Raw genomic sequence first — 19,044 nt, forward strand, 5'->3', positions numbered from 1 at the left:
CTCCCGGACCGGGGCGCGAACCCGCGTCCCCTGCATCGGCGGGCGGACTCTCAACCACTGCGCCACCAGGGAAGCCCCTCTCACTGTTCTTGTACTTACTAGCTGTGACTCTTCTATAAACAAGAGCTTTCCCCCATCAGCCGTTCGGTTACCCTGAATATATTGATACTTAATACCAGAAGGTCAGGATAAATGTTGGGTTCTTTCCCTTTATTTATCAATTGTAAAAATAATGAGTTGTGCCCTGGGAACACCCAAAGATGGTCAGTTTTTTGGGGGGTCTTATTATGAACTCGTGGTTTTATATTTGCTGTGTGGCAGGCACTGGGCTGTAGAACTGTCCTCTCTCTGGCCACGGCCATACCTTTCAAGTCAGCGCCTGTGCCTTTTTTTTTTTTAACCAACTCTTTATTTTGAAATGTTCTCAAACTTAGACAAAAGTTATAAGAATAATGCAAAGAGTTCTCATGAATTATTTACCCAGATTTCCCAGTTTTTGACATTTTACATTTGCCTTATCATTCTGTATCTATATTTATCCTTATTTTTTTCTGAACAATTTGAGAATAAGTTATGGGCAAACTGCACCACTGTTCCATGACACTTAGAGCTCATATGTCCTGAAAATAAGGACAGTCTGCTCCGTAACCACAGTAGAACCGGGGAAATCAGGAAATTGGCACTGATACAATCTCATCACAGACCCCGCTTGCACTTTACCAAATATCCCAACACTGGATGCCTCACCCACCCAGGGTCCCACGGTGCGTCTGGTGGTCCCGCCCTAGCTTTCCTTGCCTCTCACGGCCTCGGTACTTCTGAAGTGCACAGGTCATTTCTGCTATACCTGCCGCTTAGTCTGGGTTTGTCTGGTGTTGGCTCGTCGGTGGGTTCAGGCTGTGCATTCAGGGCAGGAAAAGCACAGACGTTTTGCTGTGTTCTTCTCAGAACCTCTTATTAGGAGGGACACATATTGATTTGCTCTATTACCAGTGATGTTAATTTAACTCTCTTATTTGGTTAAGATGGTGTCTGCCAGGCTCCTTCAATGTAAAATTAATTAAGAAGTATTTTATAGTTGATAATTAGAAAGTAATGGGTAAGTATTTTGTCGGGAGATACTCAGGCTCTGTAAATATCCTGCTCCTCGTTCAACTTCTGCTGCTAGTTTTAATATCCTCTGATGCTTCTTTTTTTTTTTTAACTGAAGTAGAGTTGATTTACAGTGTCGTGCCAGTCTCTGCTGTACAGCAGAGTGACCCGGTTGTACACATAGAGACGTTCTTTTTAAAATTTCTTCACTGATGATTCTTGCATGATGGTTGCCCATTGGCGACTTTCAGATTCCATCATTCCCTCCATGTTCTAAGTGAGGCAGCGCTTTGCCTTCATCCGTTCATTCCTGAAATTTGTTTGTCACCGTTATGGACCATGAATTCCTGTTTCATTCAGTGGGTTGTAATTTGTGTCCGTCTTTCTTTGTTTTGCTGCTCTTACTGTCCCTGGTCCACCGGTGGCTTCGGCTTCAAGCTGGCCCCTCTGTCCTTTTGACATGTCCCTGTCATTCTTGGAGCACCTCCTTCGTGCCTGGCACACAAGATGTTCCAGAGTCACCTTACATTTCCTGCTCCGTTTCTGGAATCGGCCGTTTATCTAGGGCTTCTTTTAGTGGCGAATGGTGTTTAGAAACTAAAGTCTGGGTGCTGTGCTGAGTGTGCTTATTACGACTGGGGTGCCCTTGCTTCCGGTCCTGCTGAGCAGAGAGAGCTAAGGAGTGTATGTCTGTGTGTGTGTCTGTGTGCACGGCCGCTAAATAAATGGTCGGTCGCTGTAGAGTTGAAGTCCCGGCGTGGCGGTGACATTCCGGCAGGAGTGTCAGGGCACGGCTGCCGGGGATGAGGGTGCAGCGGCGGGGCTCGCCTCCCAGCAGATGTGGGAAGAGACGCGCGGGGCAGTGGCTTTCAGGTGATGATCCAAGAAGGCAGAACCAACACTGTGGGTCGCTTCAAGACCCAAAGAGGGGAGAATGGTGAAGAAAAATGGGGCACGGTGATCACGAGTCCAGGAGGGGCTCCCTGGGGCGGACGGGCAGGGCGCTGAGGGCGCAGCGGGGGAGCAGCGCGCACCGTGTACCTGTTCCAAGTCCGCGTGGCCTCGTGGGTGGCTGCCCAGTTATAATTGGTCCGGTTACACATCTAAAAGGTTTCATAATAAAAGTCGCCAAAGCGGAAGAGCGTCCTTTCCCACGTGGAAGGTTTGTCTGCGGGCCCGAGCTTGGCGCCAACCGATGTGGGAAGGTTGCTCCGCCTTGGGGTTGGCCGTGCGCCGCCCTCTGTCCCGGGCCCCGAGAGCTCACTGGGCTGGCCGAGTCCTGGAGTAAAGACACCGGCTGCATCGTGTTCCCAGTTAGGACCTGTCTTGGACAAATAATTTTTTTTAGTAAGTAACTGTTTTTTTTCAAGGAAGTCTGTATCTCTGGCCCTTTGGGTTTAGGCACAGCCCCCTTTTACCGTCTGGGGGACATGCTCCGCTCCCACCCACGAGGACCCGGTGAGGTTAGTGTCCAGATCCTTTCAGAGCGGCTTCCCAGCCTGCAGGCAGCGGGTGCGTCGGCGGGGGAGTCGGGGCCGCAGACCTTTCTCGCTGGTCTTCTTGGCACGTCCCTCCCCTCCGGGAAGTGGCATGAGTAGCAGGCGTGCGTGGTCTGAGCACGTGGACCCTGTGCTGGGCCCGTCCTCGCGGGCGGGCACCTGCGGCTGCAGACCCCATGCTTCTGACCACGCCTGTCCTTCCCACTTCGTGGGCGTGAGCGGACCCCATGGGGCCCCCTGTCCCTGTCCGCCCGGGGAGGCGCCGTGCACGCAGCTGCCCACAGGCCCTCGTGCGGGCCCTGATGCTGTGCCACCCGCTCTCCCGGCAGGTTCTGTTCCGCGCAGGCAGCGGCAGGCCCCTCGCCGTGCTCTGCCTGACCGTGGAGCTGCAGCCCCACGTGGTGGACCAGGTCTTCCGCTTCTACCACCCGGAGCTCACCTTCCTGAAGAAGGCCATCCGCCTGCTGCCCTGGTACACGCTTCCAGGCAGGTCCCGCCGTCCCCACGGCTGGCCTTTGGCAGGTTCAACAGGTGGAAAAGGCTTCTCCCCAGGGGTGACAAGTGGTGTCCTTACGTCATCCTGCGACGCTCTTTAACAACACAGGGCACAGCTGTAAACTCTGCCACTTGCCTCAGCCGTTTGATCGTTTGACGTGGTGACCTTCTCACCTCCTCTGAGACGACAGGCGCCCTTGGCGGGCTGATTCCACCCTGAAATCCACAGCCCTGGGAAGGCGGCCCGGCCTCGGGTGTCAGGCTCTGCTCTGCCCGCGGTCCTGGGCCTGGAGAGCTCTCCGGGCTCCCCTCCACCTGCTGATTCATTTCCAGCTGGTGCCTTTAGAACAGATCCGAGCCTTTTACGCCTGGCACCGGCTCCACGGCACCCCCGCTTCCTTTTGGTTAGTCTCTTGGGGTGAGTCCCCGGGGAGGCGGCTCGGAACGGAAGGGCCAGCGTCCGCGCAGGCGGCAGTGTCCATCCCCCGGCAGGTTTCACTGAACACCTGTGATGGCCCAGGCTTTCGGGAAAAGACATTCGTTGTGACATTCCCCTCTCCAGGTGCTCCCGTGGGGATGCCCGGTGAGGACCCCCCGGTCTACGTACGATGTAGTGACCCGAATGTCATTTGCGAGACCCAGAACATGGTAAGTTCTGTAGCGCCCTCCCGGGAGAATCCTTCCCCGCCAGGTGCCGCCCGCTCTCTGCACCCCTGGTCTCCTGCAGCCTCTTCATTTGAGGTTTTTGCTTAAGTGCTTTCTTCTAAGATGCTGAGGGGCTACTTTGCCATCCTCATGAGAGCTTTATGAATGAGTTTTCATGTTTTCTGCTAGCAGATCACTTCCTTGAGTATCTGAATTTAAATTTAAAAAAAAAAAGACATGAGGCAAACTGAATAAAGTGAGTGGTGATTAAGGCACTTATTAATTGCCTTTGTGTAAGGGTAACGGCCATAATCATATTATGATTGGTTAGAAAACTGGGTAAAAATCTCCTGCAGAATATAATTATTAAACTCAATATGAAATCAAGAAGTTAATGATTTTTCTCTTTTGTAGTGACAAAAATAGTGAATTCTGATGAGTACAGAAAATGAAAAACGTGTTAGGGGGAGGGAGCCTGGTTCACACCTGCGTTCGCTTCCTGCGGACTTGGGGGGCTGGGGTCAGAACGGAGAGGCGGTGGTGTGGCTGTGATGTGCCCCCCACTGTCTGGCAGGGCCCCGGGGAGCCACGAGACGTGTTCCTGAAGGTAGCCAGTGGTCCCAGCCCGGAGATCAAAGACTTCTTTGTCACCATTTACGCGTGAGTACGTGGGCCCCGGTGGTCTGGAGGGTGGGAGAAGGCGGTGAGGAGGCAGGCTGGGGACTGCTGGTGGCACTGGAAGTGGGCCAGCCTGGCTGCCTCTAAACTTGTGACGGGGCTGGGGGCCATCAGGCCTTGGGCCACATGGAGTGAGGTTCTCAGACGGGCCGGGGCCTTGCAAGGGCGCCCCTGCTCAGAGCGGCACCGCAGCCTAAGGGACACGTCGGGAGCCCAGCCAGGAGAGAAACTCGAGGCTGCTTCTGCCCCAGCACGGTGCCAGGCGGCCCTTGTCCCTGGGCTCCCCTCCCTGAGTTCGAGGGAATGCAGGCAGCGGTCCTGCCCAGGCCCCCCAAGGGGAGGTGGAAGGTGGCATCCTTTCCTTTGATGCCTGAGGACTGGGTGAAATGACCCCGCTCCCTTTACCTTTTCCTCTAAGTCGTATCTCCCAGCCCTCGAGACCCTTTAAAACCGGTGCAGGCTGGAGCCCGCCTGGGAACGGGCGGGGGTCTCCTGTGCTGAGTGCCCCCCGGCTCAGGGGCCCCAGGCCTGCACCTGCTGTGTGGTGGCCACAGGCTGTTGTCCCGACGGCCCGTGGGCAGGTTATGCTGAGCCCCATCTACAACCAAGGGTCAGTGTCCTTGGGCCCCGGGCAGCTAACGCGGGCCCCAGGCTCAGGCCCACGTGACCTCCAAGCCCACGTTCTCATCCATGCTGTGCTGCCCGTGGGCTTTGCTCCAGGCCTGGTTTGGGATTAAGCTGGCCTGGGTGCACATCTGCAGAAGCCCACGTTGCCATGCCTCCAGAGTATCTGTTCAGGGTCAACGTCACGCAGGGGCCGCAGCCCCGCCTGGGAGCTTCCACCTCGGAGGGAGGGTGACGGCGGCTGGGCCCCAGCCCGCCCTCCTGACCCCCTTTTCAGCCTCCTCGGGGCTCCTCCCCCGCGGTTGGTGTACTGCCCTCGCCCGACCGTGAGTGGCTTCTGCCTGCGCAGGGACCGCTGGCTGGCAACGCCCGTCCAGACCTGGCAGGTCCACCTCCACTCCCTGCAGCGCGTGGACGTCTCCTGTGTCACAGGCCAGCGGACCCGCCTGGCCCTCGTCCTTCGGGGGATGCAGACAGTTAGGAAAGTGAAGGCTTTCAGCTCCCACCCCCAGGAGCTGACGGTATGGCCTTTGGCGGGCGTGCGTGGGGTTGGCTCTTGGGTTTTGCGGGTGTCCCCCGGCCCCTCCCCATCCTCGCCCGCCCCGGGGAGGGGGTGGGGGCTGGGCTGCGGCCTGGTGGTCGGTCCTGAAGGCTTTGATAGGGTCTTCATCCAGCCCCCCTTTATCCGATGGGCCATCGTGGGATGAGAGACACGCAAGCCCTGAAGGTGAATCTGTAGAATTGTTGGGAGGTAAATATTAACAGTTACTCTGGAATCAGTGCGGCCTCAACCGTACCTCTGGATAACGCGGGTGACGCGGACGCCCTGCCGGCAGGCCAGGGTTCAGAGCTGGGGCTGGCTAAGCTCTGTCTCTCCTGAGGCCGCTCGGACACTTAGGGGGTCGCTCTGTGTGGGAGGGGACTCACCTCCCACGGGACACAGACTGTGACCCGCAGGCACGGGTGCTGGTGGTGAGGTCCGGTTCTGGCCTCAGATCGGGCCTTCTTACCTCTGACCCCACGCAGGCCAGGGGACCTCCCGCCGCCCAGCGCAGGGGTTCCCCTGGGGCCCGCTCAGCCCCTGGGCCGCGTGCCCGAGCAACCCCTCGTCTGCACGACGCGAGGGGCTGCCTCCCGACCTGCTTCTCCTCTCTCGTTCCTGAAGACGGACCCCAGAGGCGTCTTCGTGCTGCCCCCTCGCGGGGTGCAGGAGCTGCACGTGGGCGTGAGGCCCCGCAGGGCGGGCAGCCGCTTCGTGCACCTCAACCTGGTCGACGTGGACGCCCACCAGCTGGTGGCCTCGTGGCTTGTCTGCCTCTCCTGCCGCCCACCCCTCATCTCCAAGGTCTGACGTGAGACGCGCGTGGGCCACGCGGTTCGGGTGGTGCGTCCTGTGACCTGGCCTGCCCAGATCCAGGCGGCCGTTTCCTCCTCCCGGCCCCTCTGGCTGGGGGCCTGGGGGCTGGGTGTTTCCTCCTGTACCGTGAGCCCCTCGACCGGGAACTCGGGGGGCTTGTCTGCCGTATTTATTCAGCGTCTGGGGCCCAGGAGCGCAGGGCAGGCTTGGGAAGAAGTGGCTGGAGGAGGAGCCCGGGGCCAACTCCTGCCCTCCCCACAGGCCTTTGAGATCTCACTGCCTGCCGGGGGCGGGAAGGGCGCCGACAAGCGCATCACCTACACCAACCCCTACCCCTCCCCGAGGGCCTACCGCCTGCACAGCGACCATCCCCGCCTGCTGCAGTTCAAGGAGGACGCCTTCCAGGTGCGGGGCTGCACAGGGTGGGGGGCCTGGGCGCTGCTTGTCCCGGGACCCTGCCCTGGGGGCGTCAGCAAGTCCTGGGGGAGAACGGCCTGTGGCCCGAGTGAGGCGCTTGGGGCCCCCAGGGGCACCCGCTGCTGAACGCTGCCCGGGCCTCTGACCCGACACCCGGGCCCCGGCGGGGGCAGCCCTGGGGGCGACCTTCCCTGCAGTTTTGCAACAGTTTTATCCGGACTGCCTGGCAAGTTAGGCCTTTATCTCCTGTGACTCCTTTATATCTCCCGGGACTTGGGGGGAGCAGCCGTGAGGGTTTGACAGTAACGCTGGGAAACTTGGTTCAGAGCATGAGTGTATGTCCGGGGCCTGCGAGCCTGGGGAATGTGTGTTTGCCCGCGTGGAAGCGGCTGCAAGAGAGAGAGAGAGAGAGAGGGGGGTCGGCAGGGTGGGCCCTAGGACGGCGATGCTTCTTGCCAGGTCGGGGGAGGCGAGACCTACACCATCGGCCTGCGGTTTGCGCCCCGTCAGAAGGCCGGGGAGGAGGAGATTCTGATTTACATCAACGACCACGAAGACAAAAACGAGGAGACGTTTTCCGTGAAGGTCATCTACCAGTAAAGGAGCGGCGGGGGCCGTCCTGCCGCCGTTCGGGGCCGGGCTCCTGTCCCGGAACTCGGTACCGTGGACTTGGCCGAGGGAGGGGGGGCCGCCGCGCCCCTAGCCGTTTGCGGTGCTCCCGCCCGGTCAGGCTGCTGCCGGTACCAACCGCGTAGCAGCCCCACGGGAGTCCTGCCCGGTGTACCCGGGGGCCCGTTTCTCTCGGCGGCACGCGGGGGTTTGTCACCGTCTGTGACGTTAGGGTTTACTGTCTGCAAAATGTATTTTCTGAATCGTTTTAAATGATAAAATTACGTTTTTTAACTGAGTTTTATACAAACACTGTATTATTTGCTATGTAATGTTTTTTTTTATGCTGGTATTATTTCACATCTTTTCAGAAAGTCGTACGAAATACTAACTTTTTACACGTTTTCTCTTTTGGCAGTTTTCTTGAGCGTTTTCTGCCGTTTTCACCATTGTCAGAGTTTTCTGTCTGCAGCATAAGCTTCCTTTTCGCTGGAGGATGACGTTGCTGAGGGACAGTCAGGCGGCCCATGGTTTGTGGCCTCTGGGAGAGTCTGCTTAGTCCTGACCCGAGGGGAGGGCAGCTCTGACCCCTGCTTCTGTTGTCACCTCCCCTGCTTTGATTGTGGCCCCCCTGCCTCCCTTTGTAAGGCCCCCGTGATGACACTGGCCTTACCTGGAGGATCCAGGACAGCCGTTCCGTCTCAGGAACCTTAACTCCATCCCCTTTACCACGTGAGGCCACCCAGTCACGGCGTCCAGCGATCCGGTCAGGCCGGCGGGCAGGGGGCGTTGTACCACCCACCCCCCATCCTGTTGGCCAGAACCTAGTCACTTGGCCACACCCAGCTCCAAGGGGTCTCAGAAACGTTGTCTTTCTTCCAGGCGGTCGTGTGTCCAGGTGGCTTTGGGGGATGGTACCCCTGGCGGGGGGAGGGGGGGAAGGTTTAGCGGGGCAGCCAGTCGTCTTTGCCCCAGCGCTGCTGGTGGGGACGGTGAGAAGGGGGCGGACGGGGAGCATCCCAGGGATGGAATCGGCAGGGTAGCTGACGGATTAGGGCTTAGAAACAGAAACTGCGCCTCCAGTCTGTTGCAAAGATGGACAGAAAGGAAGCGCGCTGTCCCAGCCCCGGGGTGGTGAGGAGACAGCAGGGTGGTAGCCAGCTGTGCGCATGTGCCGACGGGAAACCAGACTCCCATGGAGAGCAGCCCGTGATGGGGGGGTCTCCCTCTGCACCGTGAACCCCGGGGGGCTCCCCGTGATTGAGAGCAATATGAGCCCCGGGGAAACGACCGGGCCGGCTCTTTGGAGAGACGGTCAGCAAGGCAGCCCAGGGTCAGACGCACCGTAGGCAGGAGCGGGGCATCGGCCGCCCCCAGGGAGCCCGATTTAGCCCGCAGCCCCGCCAGCGGGGTTACGGACGGCACCTGCGCTGGAACTGAGGCCAACCACCCCACCCCGGGACGGGCCCCGCTGCACCCAGCAGCCTCCTGCCCGCAGGTCCTCCCCGCCGGCCGTGCGCCCCCAAAGAGCGGCGTGGAGTTGGGTTCTGGGGAGGGGAACCGCCTCAGGCCTATTTGCCAGTCTGCAACGCGAGGACCCACCACAGGGCCCGTCTGTCTGTCGTTCGGATGCTCCCTGTTCTCTTTCCAAGGGCGGCCGCTGCGTTTTGCACGCCTGCCGCGCGCACAGCAAGGCCTCAGCTCATCCACGCCGCGGGCCAGTCCGGGCCCAGGCCCCGCCACCAGGGACCAGGCCGCGCGGGGAGTGTGTTTTGGGAAGGAAGGCAGTTCTGGAGCCTAGTTGCCTTGCTGTCCTGGGGGCACACGGTGTGGGGGGAGGTGGGCAGGGGACGCTTCGCTTTCATCTCCTCCCGTTTCCAGATGCTTCCAAGAGCCGGGAAATCTAGGGGCCGCTGCTCTTCCTAGAGGCAGATCCGCTGGGGGCGCACTTCACCCACACACAGTGGGGGGACCTCAGCAGCTTCCTTACCCCACGTCTAGTCTACAAGGCGGAGACGGCAGTGGGGGCCGTTCAGGCCTCTCCGTAGCTCAGGCCGCCGTCCCCAGCGAGCTGTGCCGAGGGACCGGCAGCAGCCCTGCCCTGGCTGGAGGTGGGGTCGGGGGCGCCCCTCCCCACTGTGCCCGGGGAGGGGGCGGCCCGCAGGCTGCAGGTGCAGGAGCTGGGGGGCGGCGCTCGAGGAAGCAGCGGCCGGCCTTGGCGAGAGAGAGGCCATCAGCCAGGGATGCCCGTTCTCTGGCCCTCACTCCCTCGTTAGTTCATTCTTTCATCCATCCGACCTTGGCTGTGGGTCCTCCTCCGGGCTTTGTTTTTGCAGGCGGTGCGGACACTGTGGTGCCCCGAGACGGACACCTTCCCTGCCCCAGGTCAGGAGCTGACCTCCTAGCGGGGCTCAGACGATAAAAAGTGGCTACCACATAGACGGTCGGCCGGGCGGTGATAAAGTCTGTGAGGGGGAAAGCAGGGGCGGGGCGTGGAGCGGGTCGAGGTTAGGAAGGAGGGGACTGAGCGGGTGACGGGTGAGAAGGGAACAGGAAGGGGTGGAGGGGCCGGGGCAGGTCTCGGGCTCGTGGGCTGCAGGCTGATTCTCGGGTGATGCAGGGGTGACGGGGCTGGGTGGACAGGTGCCTCGCCTCAGGACCAGCACCGGGGGCCACATGAGTGACCCGCCTCCCCCAGTGGCCACCGCGTCGGCGCCATGGGGGCAGGTGAAGCTGGGCTCAGCTGGGTCGGGGGGCGTGGGGGGCTGTCCACACTTTTTTAAGTCAGAAAAGCAGGTTCTCTACACACAGAGGATCTTTCCCTTTGCCCTTTTTCCCGTCCCCGCCTCCAAACGCCCCCTCCCCGGGGACTGTGGCCTTCTGGTCACGCTGGCATGCACACCCCTCTCTTCTGGGGCGCCGGTGAGGGTTTGAAGCCCCTCCCGGGAGTGAGAATCGGGCACGAGATGGGGGCTTGTGCTTGTCAACATTTATGCCGTTCTGAGCGTCTTTTTCTTCCCTTTCTTTTTCCTTTTTTTCCCTTTTCTCACAACAAAGAGAGATTTTAAAAATTCTATTTATTTATTATTTATTTATCGTGTCTGCGCGGGTCTCAGCTGTGGCACACGGGCTCTTAGTTGCAGCGTGTGGGGTCTAGTTCCCCGACCAGGGATGGAACCCGGGCCCCCTGCACTGGGAGCGCGGAGTCTTACCCGCTGGACCCCCAGGGAAGTCCTGAGAGATTTCTTTTGCGATAAATTTTCAGTGTTAAATAAAAGGCATGGCTGTGATCCGCCATCCTGGGGCTCTTCTGCTGGGGCCCAAAGCCCCGGTCAGGTTCACTGTGCGCTCTGGGTTGCAGAACACGGGCCTTCTTCCTTCCTTTATGAAACTGAGGTGTCCTGCCCCGACGCCCTAGACGTGGACTAGTGTTTTCATCTAACTTCTGACTTCCTGGTAGTCAGTTCCCTGGTCCAGCTGGCATCTGCAGAAGCGCCAGGTGATTTACATGAGAAAGCGGGGGCCCAGCCCCCTCCTCGGGTGGATCTGCCATAAGGGCTGGGAGCCGCTGCTTCTCCTGCACAAAGACGCCCCATCTTTCAAAGGGAACCTTATCATTTCCATCAAGGGCGTTTTTTAGCGTTAGTATTTTATTTCTTCCCTCCTGCCCCTCCTCCTCCCTCCCGGGCCGAAAGCTGCTTTTAACTAAATGGAGTCAAACGAAAGCCCAGATTAGCTGCTTTGCTTTGCTCATGTCTGATAATGATTTAATGCTATGTTTTTCTCTATTTAGAAATAAATTAAGGCGCCTTTTAAAATTGTTGCCTCAGGTTCGAAGAGGTTGGGGAAAACAACCGTTCTGTTTCCTTAGCAACCTTTTTTCCTCCCAGTGGAGAAGGTTGGGGTGTATGCAGCTCTAACCCCCAACGATCTGGACGTAGTGGTTTTAGTTTTGTTTTCAGGGATGTGTGCTGAGACCTTTACAAAGAAAGAGCAGGAGAGGAGGGGAGGGAGGGAAACAGCCAGTGGCCTCGAGAAGTCGTTCAAGTGCGTCCGTGTCTGGCGTGACTTGAGCACCGTGGGGTCTCCCTGGTCCCATGTGGGACGCTGCCCTTGAGTCTGGGGGACAGACAATGGATCCAGAGGCCCTTCCTGCTGGTGGAGGGGGCGGAGCTCCACATACAGTCAAAACCTTGTCATCAGGACACGTCTGCTGGCGTGCCACGTGGGCCCCCATGGCTCTCCTGATCCCACAGCAAAGCCAGGTCTGAGCTGGTCGTGGGGGGCTGTGCAGGGCCGAAGGAGCCTGCTCTCCGTGTCGGGGAAGGCGCACCTTGGGACAGCCAGCCACGTGTCATTGGTGTCAGCACACTGCTCCTCGCCCGTCCCAGGCTGTTAGGGAGGCCCTGAAAGCCAAGTGCAAGTCAGAGAGTGATCTAGCGTCCCCACAAAACCCACGTCCACCCAGAACCTCAGAATGTGACCTTGTTTGGGAGCGAGGTCTTTGCAGACGTCCTTAAGTTAGGGATCGAGAAGGAGTCATATTGGGACCGTTAGGGTGGTCCCTAAATCCAGTGAGTGTCCTTTGGGAGACAGAAAAGGACACACAGAGAAGGTCATACAATGGCGGAGGCGAAGATTGGGGTGATGCGTCTGCTGGTCGAGGACCCCCAAGGATTGCTGGGAGCCACCAGCACCTAGGACAGGGGCCTGGGACCCGTTCTCCCTCAGAGCCGCCGGAAGGACCTGTGGCCTCCAGAGCTGCGGGAGAATATACTTCTGTTGGATTAGGCCACCTGGTCACCTGTGACGGCAGCCCCAGGGGTCTTAAATATCCACGTAACCAGCGAATCAAGATTTCTGGTCCGTGGGCGGGAGGGCCAGGTGTAAATCTAAAGAGTGACCCGTAGACAGGGCGACCCCTTGCTGTGTGTGGCCGTCCCCCGGGCAGAGGTGGCTTCCTGCAGCAGCGGGGCCGCTCGGAGGAGCCGCGTCAGCCTCGAGCGTCTGTCATCTCGGTCGTCCCATCCAGAATTGACCTGTGAATCAAGGCTCTAAAGATACATTTCATCGCAAGAATTCAACCTTGAAATAATCACACACCAAAGCGATGAGTCCGTCTCCAAGAGGCAAAGTCACTGAGACGAGCGTTCTAACGACACTTAAGGGAAAGGAACAGGCAGAACAGCCTCCTTGCCCCCCAGAGTTGAGTGTGCCTGAGGGTCAGACGGGACACCCAGGTCGGGACGGGTGTGAGGCCGGTGGGAAGGGCTGAGGTCACCGAGGCCCGGCGAGGGCCCCGGGCTGCCGGCCACTCTGTCCTTCTCGATCTCTCCCTCTGCGGCTTCTCGCGGCCTCCAGCCTTCAGTGGGTGAGACGGAGGCGGGAACCCTGCGGAGGCCGCGGGCCCTGAACTCTCTCTCTCGGCTCCGTCCGCCCTGTCCCTCACCTTGGCTGGGCAGTGGGTACAGGCAGAACCCGGATCCAGACGGGCCTGAATCCCGGCTCCGCCGTGGCCGCTCTGGGGCGCCTTCTTCTCCTGTGTGACGTGGGGGCCTCAGTCTCTGTGTGAAGTAGCGTCCTCAGCGTCCTGTGTGAGGTGGGGTCTAGGAGCTCCTACCACTTAGAATCTTGTTCGGATCTGGATTTCACGCAGGGGAGGAGCTCGGGCCTAGAGTGATGGCCTCAGGACTGTTCCCAAGCACCGTCCCCATCCCACCAGGCGGCTCTGAGTGCAGTGCCCCCCTTGGGAGCCGTTTTTCCTTCCACCCTGATTGCGGGCCTGGCTGGGTGACATGCTTTGGCTGCGGCCTGGGGGCGCAGGTTCTGTGGCTGTGTCCCAGAAGGGGCTGCTCTCTCCCTGGGCCCCAGGCTTGGTTGCAGGGAGGGGAGGAGAGGAGGATGGCTCCTCTCACAGCTGGCGGCCTCCTAGTAGCCTGTTACGTTTTGTTCACATGTTTTTTAGAAGGATGGGTTTGAAATGTTTGGTCCTTTTAAAACCAAATATAAACTTTGATCCTTTCTACCACTTTCCCGGTTAGTGTTGGGCTCCAACTCTGGCAGTTGAATGGCGGGGCTCCGAAGTGGGATCTCATGAGTCTCTGGAGATGCCAGTGCTCCTCTCTGGGTGCCCCGTGCGCTCTCTCAGGACCCGCATGTTCCAGATTCCGGATCATCCCTTCTTACACATCCAGGCCAGAGAAAGTGAAGGCGGATTCCTGTGTGTGTGGCTGTCATCGTCCGTGTCTCCCTGAGCTGCACAGCGCTGGGCAGGGCACGTGGCTTTTCTAGGAGGTCATGAGGGCAGAAGACACGCCGTGGGGATCACTGACCCACACGCTGACCTCGCAGCTCGCTGGCCGACGTGGCCCCGGTCATTGCTGCCTCCCCACCTGGGTTAGTCACCTGTCCCAACAAGCACCACAGATGGGGGCTTAAACAACAGAAATCAGTGCTCTCCAGAAGGCTGGGAGGCCACGATCGAGGTTTCGGCCAGTTGCTTTCTCCTGAGGCCTCTCCCCTTGTCTTGTGAATGTCTTCTCCCTGCGTCTCCCCACCGTCTGCCTTTGTATTTATCTACGGCATGATTTTCTCTTCTTGTAAGGACATGAGTCCTGTTGGATTAGGACCCACCCTTATGGCCTCACTTTACTTAACCACCTCTAAGACCCCGTCTCCAAATACAGTCACACTCGGAGGTCCTGGGAGTTAGGACGTCAACAGATGAATCTGGGGGATGTGATTCCGCTCCTGACACAGACCTCTGGCTGCCACCCTCATGCTTACCCCCCTGCCCCCTCTGCGTCTTGCCCCCTTCCCTCGCCTCCTGTTCCCACAGCCCCTTCCTTTCATTACCGCCATACCCTGAAGCCCTGAGACCCCTGGTCGTCACAGCTGCTGGGCGGAGGCCCCCTCTGCCGGGCCCCCAGGCAGCGGAACAGGGAGACAGGCTCTCAGCCACGCGCTGAGTTTCTCCTTGGATCTGTGGCCCTAACTCTCAAATAGGCCTCAGGCAAATGGCCCTACCACACCTTCCTGGTCTGTCTCTTCTCCAGCCTTCCAGAGAGCGGCCCACGCCTGCTCCTTTCTTCTCAGACCACCCAGCTCCCACCCTCAGAGTCAGCTGCTAACCTTGCCTCATCCTTCATGGAGGAAAGAGGAGCCACCAGACCAGAACCTTCCTGTGGTCCCACCGCGATCTGTGACCCGGCCGTGCCCGAGGCGGCCCCCATCTCGCCTGCCCTGACAGAGGACCAGGTGTCCTGGCCCCCACGGGGGCCCGAATCCCACCCCTCTAACTCCTGAGGGCCTCACTCCTGCCCTTCTGTCTCTTCTGGAACACTCCGCCTACAGTCATTCTCGATCACCCATCTTAAAAAGAAAAGCCATTTCTTTCTCTATTCTCCCCTCTCGCTACCACCTGCTCTGTTCCTCTGGATAGAAAATCTTGCCAGCGTTGTGTGTGGCCAGTGTCTGAAGCCTGCCCCCGTCCCCCCGCCATCATTCTCTCTCCTGCTCCACGGAGACCTCGCTTTCAAGCTTACCTGTGGCCCCTGTGAAGCCAGGTCCATGGTCACTGTCTGTCCTCTTTGCTCTGGCTGCCTGGCACCGTGGCTCCCCTGCCTGGTCTCCTGGAGTTGGGGGGCCACATTCTCCTGCTTTTCCTCCAGCCTCTGCCCCCTCCTGAGCCCGGCCCTTGACAGCCACTCTGTCCTGGTGGCCACCTCCTGTCCCATGATTCTAAACAGCATGGCCACGTCTGTCACCCCTCACGCCCATATTGTGGCCCTGACATTTTCCAGCTCCGCCTCGGGCTGCTGTCTGGGCGGTTCCCAAACTCTGCTCGCTTGGGGTGGCCCCCGTTTCCTGCCAGAACTTCCACTCACCTAGAGGTACCGTACGTTCAAGGCCATTCCCCTGTGATGGGAATCTAGGTGTTCCCATTTTTCCTATAATAAAATGCTGCAATCGGTAAGCTTGTACATGTACTTTTATGTTCTCCTGTGAATGTTCTGTAGGATTGATCCTACTATTGGATTTACTGGGTCCCCTAAAAAGTGCAACATCCTTTTATTTTTATTTGTTTTATTTTTTTCTAAAGGATTAGAAACCACAGCGTTGATTATTTATTTAATTATTTATTTGGCCGTGCCGGGTCTCGGTTGCCACATGCGGGATCTTCACTGCGGCGTGTGGGATCTTTTGGTTCCAGCACGTGGAATCTTTAGTTGCGGCATGTGGGATCTACTACCCTGACCAGGGACTGAAACCAGGCCCCCTGCATTGGGAGCCTGGAGTCTTAGCTACTGGACCACTAGCATTTAATAATAGTAATGTTCCCAGCAAAGAACAAACCTGCATTTTACCATGGGTCGAAAACTGTTTGTGGGCTATTTGGAAAACATTACTTAATGTTTTCCTTAATTAGAATCAATCACGAGACCCTAGTAAAGAAATAAGTCCAAACATGAGATTCTAAGACCTCACGCTGTGAAAACATCTTTTCACTTTTAAAGTTAAATGTGTACTTTGTAAAACTATTCAAATAATACCAAAGAGTATAAAATAAAAATTTAAACATTCTCTCTTCCCCCCACAGCTTCCAGTAACACTTCCCAGAGGAAACTGCTATTTCTCTTGGATCCTTCTAGAATGTGTTTATGCATTTCAGTGCATAAATAGATGTACTTTTATTTGCACGTGGCATAACATTCTTTTTGCTCGCTTAATTCTGTATCCTAGCGATCTTTTCAAAATGTAACATACAGATCTTGCTGAGTCGTTTGTATTGACTTCTTGCTAATGTCTTACCATACATGTTTATAGTTTTTGTTTTAAAATATACATTCAGAAGAGTATCTACAACTGAAATATGGTTTAAAGAATAATGCTACAGTGAATACTTATGAAACCACCACATAGAGAAATGGTATCTTTTAAAAAAATTTTCATTTTAAAACTCTAGGCTGGTCTCAAGAACACATCTGCCTGCATCGGCAGGCAGACGCGCAACCACTGCGCCACCAGGGAAGCCCGAGAAATGGTATCTTTTAAAAAAATTTTCATTTTAAAACTCTAGGCTGGTCTCAAGAACACAACTGCCGAATAATGCTACAGTGAATACTTATGAAACCACCACATAGAGAAATGGTATCTTTTATTTTTTTATTTTTTTTGGTCTCAAGAACACATCTGCCTTTTGTGTATTGATCTGTAACTGGCGACATGGCTAAACTCGTTTATTAATTTTTATACTTTGGCTGTAGAGTTATGTTAGGGTGGCCGTGTGGATACTCATATCATCTGTGAGCGTGACAGCCTTCTTTCTCCCTGTCCAATCCTTATCTCTTTTTTATTTCTCTTCCTTGTCCTAATGCACTGGACGAGGCTTTCTAGAAAAATATTCCATAGGAATGGGTGTAGTGCACATCCTTGTTTTGTTCCTGATTTTAAAGAAGGTGCTGTCAGTGTGTCACCATCGACATGAACTTGTGTAACCACAGTGCCCTGTCTGAGGAACACCCTGTAGAACCAGGGTTCCGTGGAGGTCACTTTGGAAACCGTGTCTCTGCAGGGTTTTGGAATCAAGGAGTCCGGATTTTATTCTTTACTGGTGATGGAGGCGGGCTCATACTTCTGTACTAGATTGCCCTGTTAAAGTTCAGATGTAACTTTATGAGTCCCGATCGACCACTTCTCACAGTAATGAGACTCTTGGCACAGCTCCCACCATGGCCAACTTCACCAGGAAGCGCCCTCGCTTGGGAATGTCACTGGGTCTCACTGATCCCAGCCATGTGTGGACAGTGGGGTTAATCCCCCTAGAGCATTAGCTGTGCTCAGTTCCCCTCTCACACCATGAACAAAAAAAGGCCTCTCACATCTTTTTTTAATTATTTTTATAAATTTATTTATTTATTTATTTATTTATGGCTGCGTTGGGTCTTCGTTGCTGCGCGTGGGCTTTCTCTAGTTGCGGCGAGTGGGGGCTACTCTTCGTTGCAGTGCGCGGGCTTCTCATTGCAGTGGCTTCTCTTGTTGCAGAGCACGGGCTCTAGGCACACGGGCTTCAGTAGTTGTGGCACGTGGGCTCAGCAGTTGTGGCTCGCGGGCTCTAGAGCGCAGGCTCCGTAGTTGTGGCGCAAGGGCTTAGTTGCTCCACGGCATGTGGGATCTTCGCAGACCAGGGCTCGAGCCCGTGTCTCCTGCAATGGCAGGTGGATTATTAACCACTGCGCCACCAGGAAAGCCCAGGTCTCTAGCATCTTGAGGGGTATTGGCCTCAGGTGGATCAGCCCAGCCGAAGGCAGATGGCCCCACTCAACACGCCAAGATGGGCGTTGAGAAATAGGCCACGGGCTCTAGGCACGCGGGCTTCAGTAGTTGTGGCACGTGGGCTCAGCAGTTGTGGCTCGCGGGCTCTAGAGCGCAGGCTCCGTAGTTGTGGCGCAAGGGCTTAGTTGCTCCACGGCATGTGGGATCTTCGCAGACCAGGGCTCGAGCCCGTGTCTCCTGCAATGGCAGGTGGATTATTAACCACTGCGCCACCAGGAAAGCCCAGGTCTCTAGCATCTTGAGGGGTATTGGCCTCAGGTGGATCAGCCCAGCCGAAGGCAGATGGCCCCACTCAACACGCCAAGATGGGCGTTGAGAAATAGGCTTCCTGAGTCTTGTAGCCCAGACCTCAGGGCCTTTGCTGGAAGGAAGCACAAAGTAGATACATGAAGAGGGGTTTGCTGACCTGCTAAGCTGGTCTCTGCAGAGGGTCTGGGAAAGCATGATTCACCTCTTATGACCCATCGTGCTGTGCGTCCCATGCATGGAGTGATAATGGAAATGACCCAAGAGACCCACAGGGAAGCAGCAGCGTCACGCCCTCAGTCATGCTGTATCCTGCTGTCAGGAACCCCAGGATGAGCCCCTGGGGAATGCTCCCAAACCCCGTCCTTTCTGAGACTGTGAGCTACTTATTGAGGCTCTCACCAAAGGAGAGATTGGCTCGGGTCAACGATTTAAATAAACACCAGGCTTGGTTTTATTCCAGCTTATTACCCCTTCATGTAGGTAAGCTCAGGGATCAATTATTTTGGATCAAATGTTTGGTTCAATTTTTTTTTTAAAGGAAGAAATGTGTTTCTGGTTTTTTTTAACATCTTTTTAAAAAAAAATAAATATTCTATACATTATTTTTATTTTTTTAACATCTTTATTGGAGTATAATTGCTTCACAATGGTGTGCTAATTTCTGCTCTGTAATAAAGTGAATCAGCCATACATACACATATATCCGCGTAGCTCCTCCCTCTTGTGTCTCCCTCCCACCCTCCCTATCCCACCCCTCTAAGTGGTCACAAAGCACCGAGCAGATCTCCCTGTGCTATGCAGCTGTTTCCCACTAGCTATCTGTTTTACATTTGGTAGTGTATATATGTCCCTGCCGCTCTCTCACTTTGTCCCAGCTTACCCTTCCCCCTCCCCGTGTCCTCAAGTCCATTCTCTACGTCTGCATCTTTATTCCTGTCCTGCCTCTAGGTTCTTTAGAACCCTTTTTTTTTTTTTAGATTCCATATATATGTGTTAGCATAAGGTATTTGTTTTTCTCTTTCTGACTTAACTTCACTCTGTATG

At 56.4% G+C, this 19,044-nt stretch overlaps 1 protein-coding gene across 4 annotated transcripts in view; it reads left to right on the forward strand.

Moving 5' to 3' along the window:
• NPHP4 (nephrocystin 4) overlaps positions 1-19,044 on the forward strand; it is a 163,049-nt gene that overhangs the window by 133,210 nt on the left and 10,795 nt on the right. For 2 of the 4 annotated variants that reach the window (XM_024125612.3, XM_028487928.2), the window contains exons 24-30: positions 2,921-3,077; positions 3,649-3,734; positions 4,306-4,391; positions 5,383-5,554; positions 6,199-6,378; positions 6,652-6,795; positions 7,267-7,783. In XM_024125612.3, coding sequence (XP_023981380.1) covers positions 2,921-3,077; positions 3,649-3,734; positions 4,306-4,391; positions 5,383-5,554; positions 6,199-6,378; positions 6,652-6,795; positions 7,267-7,407 — 966 coding nt within the window. In that variant the 3' untranslated portion in view covers positions 7,408-7,783. Of the gene's footprint in view, positions 1-2,920; positions 3,078-3,648; positions 3,735-4,305; positions 4,392-5,382; positions 5,555-6,198; positions 6,379-6,651; positions 6,796-7,266; positions 7,784-19,044 lie in introns of those variants that run through there. The other 2 variants (XR_003679210.2, XR_008616963.1) reach the window with 2 other exon arrangements.

The sequence above is a fragment of the Physeter macrocephalus genome, chromosome 3 (genome assembly GCF_002837175.3).
Source record: "Physeter macrocephalus isolate SW-GA chromosome 3, ASM283717v5, whole genome shotgun sequence".
Taxonomy (NCBI): domain Eukaryota; kingdom Metazoa; phylum Chordata; class Mammalia; order Artiodactyla; family Physeteridae; genus Physeter; species Physeter macrocephalus.